Source organism: Panthera leo, chromosome B4 (genome assembly GCF_018350215.1).
Source record: "Panthera leo isolate Ple1 chromosome B4, P.leo_Ple1_pat1.1, whole genome shotgun sequence".
NCBI classification, from domain to species: Eukaryota; Metazoa; Chordata; class Mammalia; order Carnivora; family Felidae; genus Panthera; species Panthera leo.
In genome coordinates, this window is record NC_056685.1 from 98,529,041 (window position 1) to 98,548,647 (window position 19,607).

The following is a 19,607-nucleotide window of genomic DNA, read 5'->3' on the forward strand; positions in this document are numbered from 1 at the left end:
CAGGCTCATCTATTCAATTTTCTTTTTCTTTTTTCTTTTTCTCTTTTACACTTCTTTTTCTTGAATACAGAAAGAGGAAAAAAATGATTTTTATTTTCAATTTTTATTAAAAATATCTTTCTTTAATTTTTATTACTATATTTTTTACTTTTGTGTAAATTTTTCCAAATTCTACTTTACTTCCATCATTTTATTTTAGTCTACTTCAGTGTATTCACCTTTTCAAATTTTCTAACAATTTACTTTTTTTCTTTCTTTTTCCTTTTTCTCTTTTTTGTTTCTTTTCATTTTCTTGAATGCAGAAAGAGAAAACCTTCATTTTTACTTTCAATTTCTTTTAAAAATATTTTTATTTAATTTTTATTACTATTTTTTTTTGCTTTTATGTAAATTTTTTCAAATTCTATATTACTTCCATCATTTTATTTTAGTCTACTATAGTGTATTCACTTTTTCAAATTTTCAAATGACTTTTTTCTTTTTTTTATCTTTTTTGTCTTTTTCATTTCTTTTTCTTCAATACAGAAAATGAAAAAATTCATTCATTTTTAATTTTTATTAAAAATATTTTTCTTTAATTTTTTCTACTATATTCTTCACTTTTGTGTATATTTTTTCAAATTCTATTTTACCCCCATCATCTCATTTTAGTATACTTCAGTGTATTCATTTTTTCAAATTCTCAAACTATTTCCTTTTTTTTTTTCCTCCCCTTTTTTTTCTCTAACCTGTCAAAACCTCTTTCAACACCCAGACCAAAACACACCTAGGATCTAGCATCATCTATTCTACTTGTGTGTGTGTGGTTTTAATTTTTTAATTTTAATACTTTTTCATTTTAATTTATTTTTAATTTTTTTTTTAACGTTTATTTATTTTTCAGACAGAGCATGAACGGGGGAGGGGCAGAGAGAGAGGGAGACACAGAATCTGAAACAGGCTCCAGGCTCTGAGCTGTCAGCACAGAGCCCGACGCGGGACTCGAACTCACGGACCGTGAGATCGTGACCTGAGCCGAAGTCAGACGCTTAACCGACCAAGCCACCCAGGCGCCCCTCATTTTAATTTTTTTATTTCAATTTTTCTACCTCATTAATTCCTTTTCTCCCTTTAAAATGACAAAATGAAGGAATTCACCCCAAAAGAAAGAGCATGAAGAAACGACAGCCAGGGATTTAACCAACACAGATACAAGCAAGATGTCTGAACCAGAATTTAGAATCACGATAATAAGAATACTAGCTGGAGTCGAAAATAGATTAGAATCCCTTTCTGCAGAGATAAAAGAAGTAAAAAATAGCCAGAAGGAAATTAAAAATGCGATAACTGAGCTTCAATCATGGATGGATGCAGCGGCGGCAAGGATGGATGAGGCAGAACAGAGAATCAGCGATATAGAGAACAAACTTATAGAGAATAATGAAGCAGAAGAAAAGAGGGAGATGAAGGTAAAAGAGCATGATTTAAGAATTAGAGAAATCAGTGACTCATTAAAAGGAACATCAGAATCATAGGGGTCCCAGAAGAGGAAGAGAGAGAAATAGGGGTAGAAGGGTTATGTGAGCAAATCACAACGGAAAACTTTCCTAACCTGGGGAAAGACACAGACATCAAAATCCAGGAAGCACAGAGGACCCTCATTAGATTCAACAAAAACCGACCGTCAACAAGGCTTATCATAGTCAAATTCACAAAATACTCAGGCAAGAAGAGAATCATGAAAGCAGCAAGGGAAAAAAAAGTCCCTAACATATAAGGGAAGGCAAATCAGGTTTGCAACAGACCTATGCACAGAAACTTGGCAAGCCAGAAAGGAGTGGCAGGATATATTCAATGTGCTGAACCAGAAAAATATGCAACCAACAATTCTTTATCCAGCAAGGCTGTCATTCAAAATAGAAGGAGAGATAAAAAGGTTCCCAGACAAACAAAAATTAAAGGAGTTTGTGACCACTAAACCAGCCCTGGAAGAAATTTTAAGGGGGGCTCTCTGAGGGGATAAAAGATGAAAAAATATATATATAAATAAATAAATACCAAAAACAACAAAAGATTAGAAAGGACCAGAGAACACCACCAGAAACTCCAACTCTACAAGCTTCATAATGGCAATAAACTCATATCTTTCAGTACTCACTCTAAATGTCAATGGACTCAATGCTCCAATCAAAAGACATAGGGTAACAGAATGGATAAGAAAACAAGATCCATCTATATGCTGTTTATAAGAGACCCACTTGAGACCTAAAGGCACCTTCAGATTGAAAACAAGGGGATGAAGAACCATCTATCATGCTAATGGTCAACAAAAGAATTATAGAAAGTACTAGATAGTATGGGTTTTATCCATGAAATGAATAAAATATAAGTGATTTTTGTAATATAATACTTGTCCTATGCATTAGATGATAACCTAAAGAGATTTATAATAGCCTCTTATAAAAGAAAAAATGCTACACTGGGAATGAGATTCATGTTGGGATTCTCTCTCTCTCTATCTCTGTCCCCCGCCCCCCACCACTGCCCCATTCCCCTGCTCATGTGTGCTCTCTCTCTAAAATAAAAAAATAAAATAAAATAAAATTCTTAAGATCATAATTCATATAATATTATTCAATTAAACAGAATCTTTAAAATAGAAGAAATCTTAAAAATATTTTTAAATATATATATATATATATATCATAAAATATAAGCAAAATAAGCAAATAAGAAATATAAATCAAGTGCCTTTGTTATAAAACTAAGAAATGTCTGGAAAATATTGCTTGCAAAGAGAATGGTTGAAGACTTGAGACTATGGTAATGATACATACCTTGAATGGCCTTTAAGACAAGCCTATCATTGGCTTCTTGACTGGTTATATCCTCATGTTCCACAGAATCAGTTCTGCAATTGACATGTTCACGATGAAAAATGTATTCTTTTGCAATTTTGAGTATGGAAACTCTAAGCCCTTTCCTGTTCCAGACTCAAAGAAACTCTCAGAGTTGGAAGAGTGCTTAGAGATTAGTCAAGTCCCACCTCTGCTTGCTGCTTTAATCCCCAGAAGACTGAATATGCTAAATCAAGAGCTAAAATCCTTAAACCTTCCAAGAACTACCTTTAAACATTATATTCATTTTGTAGCTATTTCAATGTTCTTTTAAAATTATTAAAACTATAAAATGTAAAATCAGTTTTAACTTTCAAAGTACAAAATGTAAAAACGTTATTTTAAAAAGTGAAAAAAATTGCATGCATTTGAGCAATACAGCACATAACAAAGAAACAGACTTCCTTTAGCCAATTTATGGGATGTGTCCTCTAACACACACACAGTACACCAATTATTGTCATTCTGGTATGCATATAGCACGAAGAAACACTCAGCAAGAACAGCGTATATACATGTATATTCTGTGATTTAAAAATATATATTTTATTATATATTCTGATTATACACATTTTACATTTTATTTATATATATTACTTATATATAAATATGAATATATATAAAACATGTTATTTATACACAATACTTTGCATCAAAACATGTTTTTAAATGAATTTTAATTCTTTTAAATCAGAATATATATTATAAAGCATATATAAATAATATATATTGCAATTGACATGTTCATACATATATATTATAAAATATATATAAGTAATATATGTGTGGGGGCCCCTGGGTGGCTTTGTTGGCTGAGTGTCCAACTCTTGATTTCGGTTCAGGTCATGATCCCAGGATCATGGGATCGAGCCCCAAGTTGGGCTCTGTGCTGAGTGTGGGGCCTGCTTAAGATCCTCTCTGTCTCTCTCTCTCTCTAAAATAAAATCTGTTTAAAATGTATGTTTTACATCATAAATATTCTGTGATTTAAAAAACTCAAATTCATTTAAAAGCACTTTTTGATTCATACCACTTTTTTTTCATTACGTATACCATCAATCCATGAACACTATAAGCAAGTGCTAAAAAAAAAAAAAGCATTACACTAAAAATGTGGGAAACATTATAATATGGTACTGTAGCCTACCTTTTAAAATTGATAACTTTGGTGGCATTTGGTAAAATAAAGGTGATATAACACAGGCAAATTAATAAAATACCTTTAACAGAAAATGGGACATTTTTTATCTTTATTTAACTATTCCCACACACAAAGTGTATTTGAGTACAATATAGCACATAAAGGAGTCAAATATATCTATGCTTTGTTTTTCGAAAATACAAACCTTAACTAAAGTCAAAATGCTTTAGAACAGAATATCATTTTAAGATCATAAAAAATAGTGTTTTCACTTACTTTCAAAATGACAAGTGCATATTTTACTTACTTGAGAGAATCCAAAGCTATCTGATCAATATTAGTGATTCGAAGTATAAGTAATGTGTTTTCTTTTATGCTTTCTGGAAGTCTGGGATGATCAGAACTCAAAAATGTCAAGTTTGCTCCCTAAAGAAATTAATAGATGAATTATTTATTAATTTTTAATATTTTTAATGTTTATTTATATTTGAGAGAGAGACAGAGAAACAGAACACAAGCCAGGGAAGGGCTGAGAAAGGGAGACACAGAATCCTAAGCAGGCTCCAGGCTCTGAGCTGTCAGCACAGAGCCCGACATGGGGCTGGAACTCACAAGCCATGAGATCATGACTGGAGCCAAAGTCAGACACTCAACTGACACTCACATGCCCCAGCAGATGAATTATTTAAAGCTAGGAAGTATATGAGAAGTAAAACACACTAATACTAATTTTAAATATTCAATTCTGATTATATGATACATGATATACTTTTATACTATAAAAAAAGTATATTTAGAGAATATTTCGAAACCACACAGGCTCCAGCTAATAATATTGGAAATTAAGGAAATAATTTCTCAATCTCTCAATTAGAACAATCTTAGATTTAACAATCGATGTGAAAAAAGAACTCCAACTTTCTATAAGAGTCAGAAGAAGAAAGGACAGTTATTTAATTATGGCATCCTTAAGTTTAGAAATACAACTATTGATTCACAGAAAGATGTACTGCAATTTGATGAACTACAATGGATCCATCACCCTCTCTCACCCGGTCTTTTGGAACAAACACCACATAAATTTAAAACTAATTGTAACCTAACTGGAGCAGCAAGGCTTTGGTGAAAAAATTCCTATCAAAAATCCCTAATCCAAACTTAGAAAATTATTATTTTAATCTCTGAGCTGCTCAAATAAATATGGTCGAATATGGACAAACATTAAAATAAGGGGCTTAATTATCTCTCTTGAAAATAAGGGGAGAGATTTCTTTCCTTTTTCCTGGAGTATTTACTTTAAAAACTTATAACTATAGTATTTTCTCCATTCTTTAAAATGTATATAAATTCTCTTGAAATGATTATGTGAAGCAATGAGACTATATGATACGTGTAGCACAATAATGCCTATAAGCACACGTATATATACATATGTGTGTGCACATACTTGTACGTGTTCTAAGTCAGAGCATCCAAAGCATGATTGTGAGTTAACGTATGTGGATGCACTTTTATGCATGCGTGTCTGTGGGCACACATACATGTTTATATGAGTATTATCTTACCACAGGGCACTAAAATTTCCTTTAGGGAGTGTCTGGGAAAAGACCTTGATGGAGCATACAAAAGTGAAAAGGTAAGTTCCAGGATAACACCTGGAAGGTCCCTGCCCCCACCCCCACAAAAGACAAGACCTGCCCCCACCCTCGCAAAAAAGGAAATTAAGCCTAATATCCCTGCATACAGAAATGGAAGACTATGGGAAGAGCAAGAGGTGGAAGCAGTCAGAAAATGGACAGGAGGACTTCTATCATGAGAAATGTTTAAGGGACATAGTTTTAATAAAAATGTCTATTGTAAGTTGCTTACACTGATGCAAAATAAACCTCCCTCTATTATGCCCTTCAAAATGTCTGCCACACTAAGGATTATATATATATATGTATATATAATATATATATACATACATATATATTATACATATATATGTATGTACACATATATGTGTACACATATATGTGTATATATATACATACACACATATTTATGTATGTAATACATACACATATGTATATGTGTATGTATATATAAATTTTTTTAATGTTTATTTCTGACAGAGAGATGAGGGGGAGGGGCAGAGAGAGAGAGAGAGAGAGAGGGAGACACAGAATCCGAAGCAGGCTCCGGGCTCTGAACTGTCAGCACAGAGCCCAATGCGGGGCTCGAACTCACAGACCCCGAGATCATGACCTGAGCCGAAGTCAGACGCTCAACCAACTGAGCCACCCAGATGCTCCCTTCGTTCTTTCCCTCCCCTTTTTCTTTCCTACTTTCCTTGCTTCATTCCTCTGTTCCTCTCTCTCCCTCCCTGCTTTCTTTTCTCTTTCTTCCTTCTCCTCTCCACCCCATTTGTTTCTTAGAAATCATAAAAGGCAGCAGAGTTCCACATCTGGTTCAAGTAATACAGAACAGGGATAGTGAGAATAAATCATAAACTACACTAAATCATTAAAGCAGCAGCTCAAAGCAAGAGGTAACTTTAATTTGGGGATAGACGTGAAACGTTCTGTCTGCAGGTTGTGAAATGGGATTTGGAGTTGATGTTCTCTAGATCTCAAGAAGCAGGCTAGACTGACATATGTCTAGTGTATTTATTTAATCCAAGTTTAAGATGTAAAGTTTTTCCTCACCCCAACTCCTCATGTAACTAGTCACAACATCTTATTGATTCTGCCTCCTGAAGGCTTTAGAATTTTTTTCTAATTAGCTTCAGAGACACAGCCACTTGCCTAATTCAGGTTGCTGTTACCTCCTTCCTAATTAATATTATTCAGTCCAATCTGGTTCTTTCTACTAGTCTTCAATCCATTCCCCATATTGTAACTAGAAAGATCTTTCTAAATCACAAACCAGATAATGTCAGCTCCCCTTGTTCCATCCACCTATCATCTTTCAATGACTCCCCAATACATTTTAGATAACTCTTTAATATAAGTCTACTGTTAATAAGCTCTGACTCCTCTCTTGCCAACTCTTAACTTGAACTAAAGTTCAGCCAGCTAACTACTTCCGGTTCTCCAAAAAAGCCATGTTCTTTCATGCTTTTGTTCTTTGCATGAGCTGTCTCCTCCACCTGGAAGCCTTTCCTCTCCTATCTACTTATCCCAGCCTAGCTAATTCCTTTTCTAGGTCAATGTTGGATGGCGCTTTTTCCAGGAAGCCTCTTTTGACCCAACAAAACTGAATCATTGCCCCTCCTATCCAGCCCTCCTTTTTGACTGTATTTCCCATTAGAGTGTAAGCTCCATGAAAGTAGGAAACTGACTTAACTTATTCACTGTTCTATCTCCAATGTTTATCCTATGAGTATATATGTGTTACCTGGATGGTCACTGTAGATAGTGCTACATTTGAGATAATATAAACATAGTAATTTAAAATTTAAGAGCACTAGGGGCTCCTGGCTCTCTCAGTCCACAGAGCATGTGACTCTTGATCTCAGGGTCATGAGTTCAAGCCCCACGTTGAGCGTAGAGCTTACTTTAAAAACAAAAATAAATACAAAACAAAATTTAAGAGCACTGTACAAATTGTAATATTACCGAAGACCAACCCATTCTAGGGAATCCTTGTTATACACCATAAGTCAGTAGTTGTGTGAGGTGGGGAAATCACAAGGAGGATAAGCTAACTATCAGATATATGACAGCTCCAGAGGCCAAGTATCCCTCTATACGGAGAAAAACATGCATCTTCAGGAGATAAGCCTGCAATTATGAGAAGCATTACTCCTGGTACTACTGAAGTAGCCACATACCTAGCGGCACAGCCTTGAAGGCCTTAAAAGTACCAAGAGACAAGCTCTCCCAAACTTATATCTCAGATTTGTGGGAACGGTAGAGTGTTATGGGGAATAAATGCTATGCTTACATTCAGGCCACCGGGATCTGGACCTGAGAGGCAGAACCTCCTGGGGAAAGAGCAACCGTTAGCCACTCACACAAATGCCCCTGCCCTGTAAAGAGTAGAGGTAATAAATTGAAAACTAGAAACCCTGTTCCTCCACCCCCACAGGATCCTACAAAATTCAACATCTGGTATTAAAACACTGGCATACATACATACTTAACTTACAATATAAAAATCACCAAGTTGGTATTGTTTTCCTTTTCTTCGTCCACACTGATGACTATAAATGTTTTTTTGAATAAAAGGAAGCACATTTGTTCTAGAAGTTAAATGACAAAAGTGTAAAGTTAGTCAGATTCTCTCAGAAGTCATCATCTTGAGAGTTGTAACAATGTTTTATGGCATACCTATTTTTCCCAAATTGCCGATATTCATAAATTGTTAGGGACTGGTCATGAGTAAAAAAGAACCCAATCAGCTCTCTGCAAGCATCACGTCCATTTCTAGAAAAATAGAATAATATTAAAGATTTTCAAATAGGTTAATTTTCAAATTAAATAATAAACCAGAATTGTGTATGTCAAAGAATAGCATTACTCTTTTGAATGTGTGCCAATGAGCAAGCATTATGGACAGCTACAGGGGAAACGACCTGGCTTGCTGAAGTGTCAGTTTAAGTAAGATTTGGATGGAGAAAAAGCTTTACCTTACACTGATATGAATATAGATATATTACAATTTACTATTTTGACATAGAATTTTAAGATAAAGTGAAAAAATTTTTTTAAATGTTGACCTTGCAAGAAGCCACTCAAGGATAGACATTTTCATCTTTGCCATTAATAGAAAGTTTAAGGGGCTCCTGGGTGGCTCAGTCAGTTAAGCGTCCAACTTTGGCTCAGGTCACGATCTCACGGTTTGTGAGTTTGAGCCCCACCTGGGGCTCTGTGCTTACAGCTCAGAGTCTGGAGCCTGCTTCGGATTCTGTCTCTCTCTCTCTCTCTCTCTCTCTCTCTGCCCTCCCTTCCTTGCTCATGCTCTGTCTCTATCTCTGTCTCTGTCTTTGTCTCTCTCCCAAAAATAAACATTAGAAAAAAAATTTTAACGAAAAAAGAAAGTTTAAAATCACTAAACAAACATGATAACTTTTAAAAACACACTTCACCTTTAATATACACAAAGAACATCAGCATTTTGTATGATTGGAAGTTTATAAGACAGAGATAACATATGTGAGAATCATCTTTCTTCTCACTTTCCTGTATCTATCAATAATCTACTAGTGATTTAAACCATGAAAGGAAAATCAAATAAAGCAGCTTACATAAAGGTTAATTTTTAAATGGTCTACCATTTTCTACTAGTAGTATATATTATCAAAAAATTCACTTCTAAGTTTCTTTTCGAAAGACATTTTAAAATCACTTTTTAAATAACTTCTAATTAAAATGTCTTATTTGTAGGTTCCTAGTTCCTATAATTTTTGCAACATACTAATATATATTACCTAAAATGTTCATTCTACATTCACATTTTTTATTTAAATGTGACAAAACTAACTAATCTCATTATTCTTATTTCTATTTGAAGAGACTATTTTTTACAATTATAGAATTAGAAGTTTAATAAAATCACAATTACCTTGATATGATCCTACCATCAAACTGTACTTTGTGGGAAAGCATGTTTTCAGTTAATGTAGAATGGGTTCTTATCCTGTTAAGAAATACACTGGTCAATAATTATTTTAAAGTTACTTACACTACACTTGATGTAAGTGATGAAGTACGAAAAAAAGTAACGTTGATATTTTGAAACGCACAGAATGAAGATGAAGTTATAACCCCCCCGCGTTTTGAGTGCTCACTGAAGCCGACTCGGAGGAAATAACCCTGAGATGCAGTGTATAACACATGAATGACTTCTATTTGAATGTATAGTATCAAAGTGCTACACAAGTAAACAGCACATTTGTAACTGGTCTTACCTGCAGCCATTTCTAACCCTGTTCTATGCCTCCCTCCAACCATATAATTTGCTTTTTTAGTTTTTTTCCATTAGAGGTGACTAAGGGACAAAGTCCTGCCAATAACTTCCAGGAAAGACTTTCTTTTACCCTGGTGACAGAGTGTGGCATGGGAACAGTTCCTGCCTGTGAATGTGGCAGGGAAAAGATGCCAGCCATCAGGCAAGCATGTCAGAAAGGCCAATAAGATCTCCAGAAAGCCAGCCCAGAGCTGCGTGCGTCATCACTGAGCCACTGGCCTAAAACCAACCACTACCTCCAGGCAACTGGTTATGTAAGAAAAATAAATCCTGACTTGTTTAAGTCACCATCCGTCAAGTTTTCAGTCATGGGCAGCTGAAAACATTCCTTACCAACATAACAGAATAATGGAAAAGGATGCTGGAAGAGGCTCCAGCCTTGCGAGAGGTCTAGCTGTAAGACCCCAGGCTGCTTATTTAATCTTATGGCCTTCATGAAGCACAAAATGACCTCACGAAGATTGCTAGTCCTAAAATTTTGTTTAATAATATGAAATAAAACCCAAATATCCACACTTTGGAACCCTGTTACTAGTAATCTCCTTTATATTAAGAAATCTGAAAAATTGGTCATGTGTCTTTACTCTCCTTCCTAAATAATTTTTTGGCACTCCAATGAAACTGCAGGTATAATGAAACTGCAATAATGTAAATAGTAAGTGAGTATATGAGTCATTGGGATCTTGAAAAGTAATACTTCAATAAAATCTAAGTCTCTATGAAAGGTAAACAGGATACACACAACAAGAGCCTATGGACCAAAGGAGTTTGTGAACACAGGATGGAGCCATGAAAAATTGGTCATCTCGATTCAACTTAATCCATTAATATTAATGTGCATATTGAATGCTCACTACATGCCTAAAAAAATTCTAAATGCTGAGAAAAAACCAGCAATAACAGCTACTATTCATTGAGAACTTCCTAGACATCAGTCACTATTAAAATCACTTAAATGTGCATTGGTCCATTCAATGCTTGCAATAACTTCATGAAGTACTATTATCCCATCTTACAAATAAATATTACAGAGTCATATAATTACTGCATGACAGAGCCCAACCTTGCTCATAACCATTATATTAGATTGCTTCTCAAAGATGAACAGAATTCAATTTAACAGTGATAGGTTGAAGTAACAGCAGCTTAGAGTCTAGAGTCTCCGTGAAAAGATAAAAGAATAAAACATTTACATTATAAATGGAAAGTTCTATGCTAAGGTTTTAAGTATCCAATAAGTAGTACCAAACACTTCTACCCAATTCTTAACCAATACAAATAAGAATCAGGCAGATGAAGATTAAAATATGTATTTTATTATATTACTAACTATATACTATATTACTATATACTATTACTATATACTATATACTATGTTACTAACTATATTACTAATTATATTACTAACTATATTATATGACTAACCCACTCATTCCCAGTGGGTAGGGACCCTGCGAAACGTAACACCTTGAGCAGCTTCTGCAGGCAGCTGGCTCCCAAGGAAAAGAGAAGAGGAAGGGCTGCCCTATACCTGCTATTCCCACTTCCAACTCTGAAGCAAAATCCTCTTCTCCTTCTCCAGGAAGAATGAATGCGGGAGGACGAAATCCATGAATTCAGTAATTCTAACTAATACCACTATAGTATTTTTCACTGAAGGAGGCTCAATCTAAAATTTATATTGACAAGGGGTGCCTGGGTGGCTCAGTTGGGTAAGCATCCGACTTTGGCTCAGGTCACGATCTCATGGTTCATGAGGTCAAGCCCCAAGTCAAGTCAGGCTCTGTGCTGACAGCTCGGAGCCTGGAGCCTGCTTCAGATTCTGTGTCTCCCTCTCTCTGTCCCTCACCTGTTCATGCTCTTTCTCTGTTTCTCTCTTCAATAATAAACATTAACAAACTAAATTAAAAAATAAGTAAAATAAAATTTATATAGAAGAGGAAAGGGCATAGTATATCAAGCCAATATTGAAGGTTTTTTTCTAATTACTCTAAAAGAAAGCAATACCAATTAAGACAGGATGATATTGGTGCAGAAATACACAATAGGGAAATGAGACTAAAGGAAAAGCTTAGACACCAACCATGCATTTACAATAATTTGATATATTAGGACATAAGCAGCATTATGAGTTAGAGGGACAATGAGTTTGTGATAGGTAGAGATTTCCTAAAGATACATAGGGCACTAACAATAAATGGAAAGATCGGCAAACTGGTCTACATCAAAATTAGTAAACTCCTATTCAGCAAAAGAGTTGATCAAGAAAATGAAAAGGTGACCATAGAGGAAGAAAAGATCTGTCCAACAAATATAACTGAAAAAGGACTTGTACCAAGAATATATAAATTAAGTTCCACAGAACAATGCAAAGAAGATAACCCAACAGACTCGAAGGGAAGATTCATGTAAGAGGATATGTTTCATATAAGGGGATACTGATAACACACCCATAAGAACTAAGATGAAAGACATTGACAATACTGAACACCAGCAAAGATGTGGTGAACTAGAATCCTCTTACTGCTACAGGTGGGAGTGCTAACTGCAGCCACCACTCTGAAAAACTATTCGGCGTTATTTTTTAGAGCTGAACAAATGCATACTAAATGGTCCAGCAATTCCACTTCTAAGTATGTACTGAGCAGAAACGAGGGCGTATGTTCACCAAAAGACATACACCAAAGTTCATGGAAGCATCACTCTGAAACAGCCAAATGTCCATCAACATCGTCAGTAAATAAACCGTGGCACATTTATATACAATGAAATACTGTACAGTGAGAATAAAAGACAAAAACAAATAACAACTCATAACATGTTGACTCATAAACATGTTGAGCAAAAAGAAGCCAGATACATAGTGTCTAAATTTTGTGACTTCAGTAAGTTTATAATAAGGCAGTTACCATCTATGATATCAGGACAGAGAAGTTACCCTGTTATGGTAGGGGAAGGGGATAGGCAGGCAAGGGGAGTTTCTGGGATGTTCGTAATGTTCTATTTCTTGATGTAGGAACTTGGGACCTGAGTATTGTTCACTTTGTGGAAATTCCTTTGCTGTACACTTAAACTGTGTACATTTTGTGGACATATACTTTATTTCAATAAAAGTTTACTTCAGAAAAAGAAACATTTAGGGGCACCTGGGTGGCTCAGTTGGTTAAGCATCCGACCCTTGATTTCAGCTTAGCTCATGATCTCACAGTTCGTGGGTTCAAGCCTGGAGTCGGGCTCTGTCCCACAGTGTGGAGCCTGCTTGGAATTCTCTCCCCTCCTCCACCCCGCCACTTGTGCCTCCCCCCCCACCAAAATAAATAAATAAACTCTAAAAACACAAAGAGAAGTTTAGATGTGTTAGCTGAATAATGACCCTCCAGAGTTGTTCACACCCTGTACCTCAGAACATGTAAATATGTTACAATTACATGATATGATAAAAGGGACTTTGCATGTGTGACTCCAGACACTGAGATGAGGAGATTATCTGAAATTACCCAGCTGGATTCAATGCAATCACAAGTGTCTTCATGAGAGGAAAGCAGAGGGATACTGTGACTACAGAAGAGCAGTGTCAGAGTGATAAAAAACAAGAAAGACGAGCAGCCATTGCTGGCTTTGAGCATGGAGGAAGGGGCCATTAGCCAAGGAATAAAGGCAGCCTCTAGAAGCTGAGAGAGACAAGGAAATGGATTCTCCCCTGAAGCCTCCAGAAGGAATGCAGCCCCGTCAACACCTTGCTTTTAGGCTTCTGACCTCCAGAACTGTAAGAGGATGAATTTGTGTTGCTTTAAAATACTGTGTGTGGTAATCTGTCACGGCAGCCATAGGCAATTAACACACAATACCTTTGAGTATTTAAGGTATGGAAACACCCTTCCAGAAAATAAGAATGAAACAAAAGAGAACAGTTCTAAAGAAGTACTTCTTGGCATGTCCAGCAGTCTGAAAATATGAAAGCATTGCTGCAGAAACTAGTGGATTTTGTGTCTATTGATGCTGAAGCGAGCCATCACCTGCCAGTGAAGTTGTTGACAAATTTAAGTGGACTGCACCCCAAAACTGTGAAAGCCCAAAGATTTCATAAGCTACAACGTAAAAAGCAAAATGGCAATAATAATAATAATAATAATAATAATAATAAACAACATTTAAATAATACTAACTTTGAATACATTATATCAATGAGATTCAGCACATACAAATGTCTCAGTTACTATATTGTATATTGTCACATATATTATCTCCTAAGGTTGTAGCTGTCATTCCTAAGTTACTAATAAAAAACCTAGAGGGCAAAGTATACCCCAATACCCTAAATTGGCAGAACCGAGATCTGAACTCCAAAAATTCCACTTCCTTTTATATAGAAAAAAGCAAAAATAAGCCAATAAAAAGGTCTTTTCAGTTAGACACAAAAGTATATTTTTAAAAATTCATTTATAACATACTATATCCTCATTCAATATCAGTGAAGTCTTCTTACTTAGTTTCATGTAGCGTTCTTTTCCTAAATCGAAGAGGTGCCATCTTTGAATCTGGAACGATATGAATGCTTTCTTGTCTCTCGGAGGTTAAGTTTTGTTCTGGATCACTGATCACAGCCCTACACAGAAAATACAAAGTCTGACAATTCAGTGTGATAACGCATGACTCTAGCATTCACATATGTGTAAGCAGCTAGAAAAGCTCAACTACCAATGCAAACTTACAATTATATATTTGCCAGATACTGAATGAATAAATTTAATAATTAAAAACTACTAGCCATAAAAAACAATCACTCCTATCAATCTTTTTCCATAAATATTATCTAAAAATACACTGAAATTTTTGAGAAAACTCAGAGCTTCGTGTCTCTCTTTAATTTTTTTAATGTTTATTTATTTATTTTGAGAGAGAGAGAAAGAGAGAGAGAGAGAGAGAACGCACAAGCAGGAGGAGGAGCAGAGAGAGAGGGAGACAGAGAATCTCAAGCAGGTTCTGTGCTGCCAGCACAGAGCCCAACTTGGGCGTCAAGCCCACAAACCATGAGATTATGACCTGAGCTGAAATCAAGAGTCAGATGCTTGGGGTGCCTGGGTGGCCCAACATATGGCTTCAACTCAGGTCGTGATCTCGTGGTTTATGAGTTCAAGTCCCACATTGGGCTTACTGCTGTCAGAATGGATCCCACTTCAGATCCTCTGTCCCCCCCTCTCTCTGTCCCTCCCTATTCATGCTCTCTCAAAAACAAATAAAATAAACCTTAAAAAAAAAGATGCTTAACCTACTGAACCACATAGGTGCCCCCATGTCTCTCTCTTATTATTCTTTCAACAAATAGACATTGTGTTGATGACTTCTGAATAAAGATGTGAAGCAGAGTAAGTAAGCAACAATATGGATTTCTGAGGGAAAAGCATTCCAAGCAGAAGGGAAGATAAATGCAAGGTACCTAAGACAGGAGTGAACCTTATGGTATGTTTGAGAACAGGGAGGAAGCTGAGTGGCTGGAACAGAATAGATAAGAGAGGGAGAGAAGCAGGAAAAGTGATCCAAGGTCTAATGATGGGCAGATCATGTAGGGCTTGGGTAAACTAGATTATTGACAATTTTTTAGCACACCTGATCCATATCCTTGCCATGGCCTCATTATAGGTGTACTGTACTTTCTTCCCCTTTAGCTTTGGGCTTAGCCATTTGACTTGCTTTGGCCATTATATAGAGCTGGATGGCTCTGCTGATCTCAACTAAACTAACTTATGTAAGTGTGGGTTGTTTGTGGATTTGCTTGTCTAGGATAATCTTGGCTAAGTGGCCCAGGTGCATTTGCAGAGTCACGTTCTTCTTAAGACCAGTGGGTGGGCCAAGCTGTGTTCTCATAAATATAGTGAAAGCACAAAAAGGCCAAGTGGGAACACATAAGGCTTCCTAAGTCCTAAGCTCTGAACTGAGACCAATGTTTTTATTCATATGTAACTGGCCAAAGTAAGTAAAAAGTAAGAACCACTTGGCCAAGCCTAGCTTGGACAGTAAATCTGAAGATACATGAGCTCTAATTAATTATTGTCTTAGGGGGCGCCTGGGTGGCTTAGTCAGTTAAGCGTCCGACTTGGGCTTAGGTCATGATCTCACAGTTCGTGAGTTCGAGCCTCCCTTCAGGCTCTCCGCTGTCAGGCAGAGACCCCTTCGGATCCTCTGTCTCCTCTCTCTCTGCCCTTCCCCCACTTGCTTGCACTCTCAATAAATAAATAAATAAATAGATAGATAAACAAACATTAATTATTGTTTCAAGCTACTAGGTTTTGTGTTGATATGTAATCAATACATAGATATTACTCTGATGTGAAAAATTACTGGAAGGTTTGATCTGGCTTGCTTTTTAATAGACTTACTCTGGCTCCTGGATTAAGAATAGACCAACAAGGGGCAAATGGAGACACGATGAGTGTAGTTAGAAAGTGACTAAAATAATCCAGGAGAAAGAAGATGACAGTGTGAGCAGGGATGATGGCAGAAGAAGGAGTAAATTTATTGTGAGGGTGGAAGTGTGAGTGATTGCTGACAAACTGAGTATAGGATTTGAGAAAAAGAGAGGCATCAAAAGCATCACCAAGATTTTAGGTCTAAATAACCTGAAGAATGGAGCTGCCTTGGAGGAAAATTAAAGAGGATTTGGTCATGGGGAAAGGGAAGGAAAAGAACTTCCCGGAACCCAGACTGGCAAATGTTCCACTGGAGCCTTAGATTAGGGAAGCATCAGCGTATAAACGGTTTTTAAAGGCATGATACTGGATGAGATCACTTGGGAACTACATGTAGAAAAAGTCCAAGAATGGAGCCCAGTGTACTCCCACATATAAAGGCAGGGGTGATGAAAAGGAACCAGGGGAAAAGACTGAGAAGGAGCAGAGGGGAGGAGGAAAACTAGCCAAGTGTCGTGTGTAGGAAGCCAAATGGGAAAGAGAAACGTATTTCAAAAAAGGAGAAAGTTTCCAGTGGAGAAAGACGTTGCTGGGTCAAATAAAGGAGAACCGAGAGATCGCCATTAGTGGAACAACATGGATGCCACTCGTTATCTTATGAGGAGATGTGGTGGCACAGTGAGGGTGAAAACACTGACAAAGTGAGTTCAAGAGATAAGTGAAGGAGGTGCATTGAAGCCTATAAGAATAATTAATAGGGGCGCCTGGGTGGCTCAGTCGGTTGAGCGGCCGACTTCAGCTCAGGTCACGATCTCGCGGTCCGTGAGTTCGAGCCCCGCGTCGGGCTCTGGGTTGATGGCTCAGAGCCTGGAGCCTGCTTCCGATTCTGTATCTCCCTCTCTCTCTGCCCCTCCCCCGTTCATGCTCTGTCTCTCTCTGTCCCAAAAACAAATAAACGTTAAAAAAAAAAACATTTAAAAAAGAATAATTATTTCAAAACAAGTTACTGAAAAACATGCACGTAAAAATACCTTTCTCTCTGCCATCTATACAAGCGATACTTTTTTTCAAAGCTAATCATAAGTCTCTCTCTCTCTCTCTCTCTCTCAAAAATAAATAAACATAAAAAAACATTTTTTTAAGCTAACCAAAAGTCTTAGTTCTTTCTTGAAGGCATCCTAGATTATTCCGCCTTTTCTGAAATCCTACCATATTTATGTATTATCCTGCAATTTGAAACAGCAGGTATTTAACCTTTACACAGTTTTCCAAGAGTTATGAAACTGGAGATTAAGTTTAAAATTTCTAACAGTCCCACAGTTTCCAAACTGTGCACCAAGTCACTCTAGGGTGCCACAGAAAATTCATAGGGACTACATGAGATATTTTTAATTTTTGAGGGAAACAGTGATACTTGATATTTGTTGGATGCTACCTGAACTACTAGCTCAAGGTAATTCACAGTTTGAACAAGAGATGATGTTACAATGATGTCAAAACGTTGCAAAGCAGGGTCTTCTACAGTTGCTGTGATAAATAGTAAGTGCCATGTGCAGTCAAAAGTGAAGGTGACAGTAACCTACACATTTCTACGGTTTGAGGGATTGGGCAGTGTCCCAAAAGGTGCAAACAAGTAATTGAGGCTTTTTGAGAATGAAATAAAAATATTTTTCTTTCAATTTATGTGTATTATTTTTTCAAATGGCCATTAAGTTGTAATGAAGTAAATACTTAAGTTATTTAGATAAAAATACTTAAAAATAGAACTGTTGGGTATTTCTACTGACTTAGGAATGCTATGAAAAACAAAATCACTAAAACACTATGAGTGCAGTGAACAGAGAAAGTTTGAGAGCCTCTGAGATAGCCACTTGCTGATTGACTAACAATAAAAAAATTAATGAAAACTTTCTGAATGGATTTATATTACTCATTACTAACTCTCACCCACCTAGATAAGTGGTCTATCATCACTTGCTCTGCAACAGTCTGTTTCTTCTTCTCTGCAGCCACAATTTCCTAAGAAGAGAAATTTTTTTTTTTAATTTCATTGTCCATAAAATAGAACAATACTATAGTTAAGACAAGAATCCAAAATATATGTTAAATTTCCAAATTCCTTCTTAAATATAGATTACTATATCCATCACTAATAAAAGAATCCTAATTATTTAATCTAAAAATACCATTTATTTCCTAAAAAGTGATACACTTAAATTTCTGTAGAAATCATCAGAGTTTTCCATGCACAGCCTCTGAATTTCATGGAGCTAGAATAAAGGAGGAGGACATTATTATATCCCTATCCTTGACAGATGCCCTGTAAAAGGCACTTTAACCTGCTCCAAGAATACCAACCCTGACACAAAAAGAGTTTGTTCTAAAACTGTAAGTAGTAGATATGAAGCTAAAACTGAATTGGAATCATTCAACTTTATATCAAAAATCTAAAAATAAATATTTTTAAAAAGCCTTCCATCATTAAAAGGATAATAATATTTTCTATGCATATAATCCATTACTCAATTGCTGGTTTGATTAAACTATCTTCACACTATTTTTTGCTCTTCCAACTCATTTGAAAATATTTTTACTATATTTTAGGTTATATGAAATTGAAAGATTAGTAATCATTCAATTCCAATTAGATTATAATGTGACTATATTCACTAAAATGTTTCTTTTCAAGAGTAAATAAAAGAAGTTAAAAAAATTAAGGAGTCAAAATAAAGCTTGTTCTATTTTTACACTGTAAATTACTGTCATCTCCCTTGATCACTCTAGTAAATGGAATCAAGTACAATAACATTCCTTAGATAAAGTCTTTGTAACCTTAGGGAGAATGTTCCATTTGAAACTAAGGCCAAATTCAAATAAGGATGACTAAAGGCATATCATAGAAACTACTAAGAAAACTGGGAATTTGGGCACAACTATTTAAATATTAGTCTATAGTTGAATTTCATCTTTTTTTTTTTTTTTTTTTTTTTTTTGGTTTGGTAGAACTTAAGATACAGTTTACACATCCAAATACGCCCCATATAAAGTTCATGTCATTTAACATAACTGCATCTGGTGTTATCTAAGCTCATGACAATTTATAATGACTTGTTTAGTAATCAATGTCAAACAGCAATTAAAAAGTTAGAAAACTTGTGGTAACTTACAGGTACAGCAAAGCATGTTTTATGTCTAAGGGGGAAGAAAGTGAACACTGACTAAAACATG

General features: G+C 35.8%; 1 protein-coding gene across 6 annotated transcripts in view; it reads right to left on the reverse strand.

The window, feature by feature from the left end:
- The window catches only part of CAPS2 (calcyphosine 2), a 55,958-nt gene that overhangs the window by 17,728 nt on the left and 18,623 nt on the right, over positions 1-19,607 (reverse strand). For all 6 annotated transcript variants that reach the window (XM_042947195.1, XM_042947193.1, XM_042947196.1 and 3 more), the window contains 7 exons: positions 18,331-18,398; positions 14,459-14,578; positions 9,568-9,642; positions 8,334-8,429; positions 8,152-8,245; positions 4,325-4,443; positions 2,817-2,890 (listed from right to left, as the gene is read on the reverse strand). In XM_042947195.1, the coding sequence (XP_042803129.1) occupies positions 2,817-2,890; positions 4,325-4,443; positions 8,152-8,245; positions 8,334-8,429; positions 9,568-9,642; positions 14,459-14,578; positions 18,331-18,398 (646 nt within the window). The remainder of the gene's footprint in view (positions 1-2,816; positions 2,891-4,324; positions 4,444-8,151; positions 8,246-8,333; positions 8,430-9,567; positions 9,643-14,458; positions 14,579-18,330; positions 18,399-19,607) is intronic.